Genomic DNA, 2,158 nt, shown 5'->3' with positions numbered 1-2,158 from the left:
TCCGCTTACGCAAGTCAGGCCCCAGAGTACGAGATCGCCACGCACCCTCGCCCGCACGGTGCGTGATGGCGTCAGGACGTGCGGGCGCCATCCCGGAAGCGCGAGCGAGGCTGCCAGATGTGCAGGTGCCGCCGCCACCGAAGCCGGGGCTGAGTGTAGGGTGGGGCTGGGGACTGGGCTGCGGGGGAGCCGGGCCGGGTCGGGCGCGGCCCCGGGGCTGCCCTGGGGTGGGGCGCGCCGCTGGCCACATCTGGGCACTCCTGCTGCGCACAGGCCTCAGTTTCCCCGGCTGCGCAGTGGATGCACGGGCCGTGCCGCGGGCCGCATCTGCGTCTGGATCCGGGTCCGGGGCGCCGATGTTGGGTTCACCTGTGTTCAGATTGTGCCGTGTCACTTGGAGCCGCGCGGTTCACTGCTTTTGCCTCAGTTTACCCACTCGGTGGGAGCGGGGCGTGTATATTCAGGCCCCTCCTTACTCGGGGTTTGGAGTTAAATTAACCGTGGCGTCTCGGCGGCGGAGCTTTGACCTTGGGCAGCTGAGCCCGCTCCCGTCAGCCTCAGTTTGTCTCGGAGGTGATAGTGTCTGCCCCGCAGTCGTGATTGAGAATGAAATGAAGTGTTTAATCAAATGAAGATAGAATACAAGTGTTTGCTCATATTCTTGGATCCAGCCGTGAGGCTTTTGTTTAAAATGCAGATGCCTCCGCGGTCCTGGGACTGTGTCTTTTGTTTTGTTGTCTTTTTGAGACAGGATCTCTCTATTCACTTCAGGCTGGCTTTGAACTCACTTTGTAGCCTAGGCTGGCCTCGAACTTACAGTAATCCTCCTGCCTCAGCCTCCTGAGTGGTAGGATTTCAAGCGTGGGCCACCATGCCCAGCGGTCCTGGGACTTTACATACCTATTGGAGAAACGGCTTAGTTGGAGCGCCGCTTTTTACAATTTTTATTTTCAAGGAGCAGGATCTCTGTAGAGATCCTTTTACGTGTGCCGGTGATGGCCAGAGCTTTGCTTTTTATCACATTTGGTTTCAGTCCTTTTGATTCTTTTTGCGCTTTTTTGTTGTTTTGTCTTGTTTTGTTCACACTGGGTGTCACTGGATAGCCCAGGTGGGACTCTAACTCGAGATCCTTCTGTCTCAGCCTCCTGGGTGCTGGGATTACAGGTGTGTGCCACCATGTCTGGTGAGAGCTCATTACCATTTCCTAAAATGAGAAGATAGGGGCATAAAGGCACTTTCCCAAGGTCACAAAAACTTCCTGTCTGTCGGTTTCTCCCATGAATGAATTCAGAGCATGGACCTGAGCCCCAGCTGGATCAGTGACACTGGGGAGGGGGGTGTTGGCCCAGCGGTTCGTCTGGGAAAGAGGTCGCCATAAACCCCACAGCCATCACATCTGGGAGCCAGAGACCGGAAGGAGCCCTTCTTTGAAGCAGAATTGAGTCTCAGAGATTCAAATTCTACAACTGTCAGACCCTAGCTGTGGGCCTCTCTCCTCAGTTTACTCTTTTCTTTCCTCCTTCTCCTTTTTTTTTTTTTTTTTTTTTGTAGTGTTGGAGATGAATCCCAGGGCCTTCAGATTTCTAGTCACATGCTCTACCTACCGCTCAGCCCTGGCTCCCTTTAAAATTTTGAGATAGGGTCTCATCAAGTGGCCCAGGTGGTCTTCAAAGTTTTAAGCCCTTTGTCTCAACCTCCTGAGTAGCTGGGGTTGCAGGTTTGGGCCACAGCGGCCGAGTGCAAGTCTCCTCCATACGTACAGCCATACTTCTTGGAAAGTGAATTGGGGTGATCATGCCTGGCACGTAGTAGGCACTCAATAAAACTTGGTTAGAGCTGGGGAGAGAGGGCTGCCCTTTCTGGCAGTCACTTCTATTTTACTTACTTACTTTTTTACTTATTTATTTATTTTGAGACAGGGTCTCGCTCTGCAGTTAGGTGGCCATGAGCTCACTTGGTAGCCAGGCTGACCTGGAACTCACAATGATCCTCCTGCCTCAGCTTCCCGAGTGCTGGGATGACAGGCATGCGCCACAACATCTGGCATAGCTCACTTCTAGAAGACACAACACTGCAAACTGCTAGACAGATTCAGGGCACAAATAGATATTCTTTCTTTTTTTCTGGTGGTTTTTTTTTTTTTTTTTTTTTTTTTTTT

General features: G+C 52.5%; 1 protein-coding gene across 3 annotated transcripts in view; it reads left to right on the top strand.

Moving 5' to 3' along the window:
• The window catches only part of Kxd1 (KxDL motif containing 1), a 7,313-nt gene continuing 5,155 nt past the window's right edge, over nucleotides 1–2,158 (top strand). Inside the window, exon 1 of one of the 3 annotated variants that reach the window (XM_013507288.1) lies at nucleotides 1–155. In XM_013507288.1, coding sequence (XP_013362742.1) covers nucleotides 66–155 — 90 coding nt within the window. In that variant the 5' untranslated portion in view covers nucleotides 1–65. Of the gene's footprint in view, nucleotides 161–2,158 lie in introns of all 3 variants that reach the window. The other 2 variants (XM_005409585.2, XM_005409586.2) reach the window with 2 other exon arrangements.

This window comes from Chinchilla lanigera, unplaced genomic scaffold, assembly GCF_000276665.1.
Source record: "Chinchilla lanigera isolate Chin_1 unplaced genomic scaffold, ChiLan1.0 scaffold00123, whole genome shotgun sequence".
In the NCBI taxonomy this organism is placed as follows: domain Eukaryota; kingdom Metazoa; phylum Chordata; class Mammalia; order Rodentia; family Chinchillidae; genus Chinchilla; species Chinchilla lanigera.
Note: the sequence above shows the minus strand (reverse complement) of the source record. Positions and strands in the feature narration are given on the sequence as shown.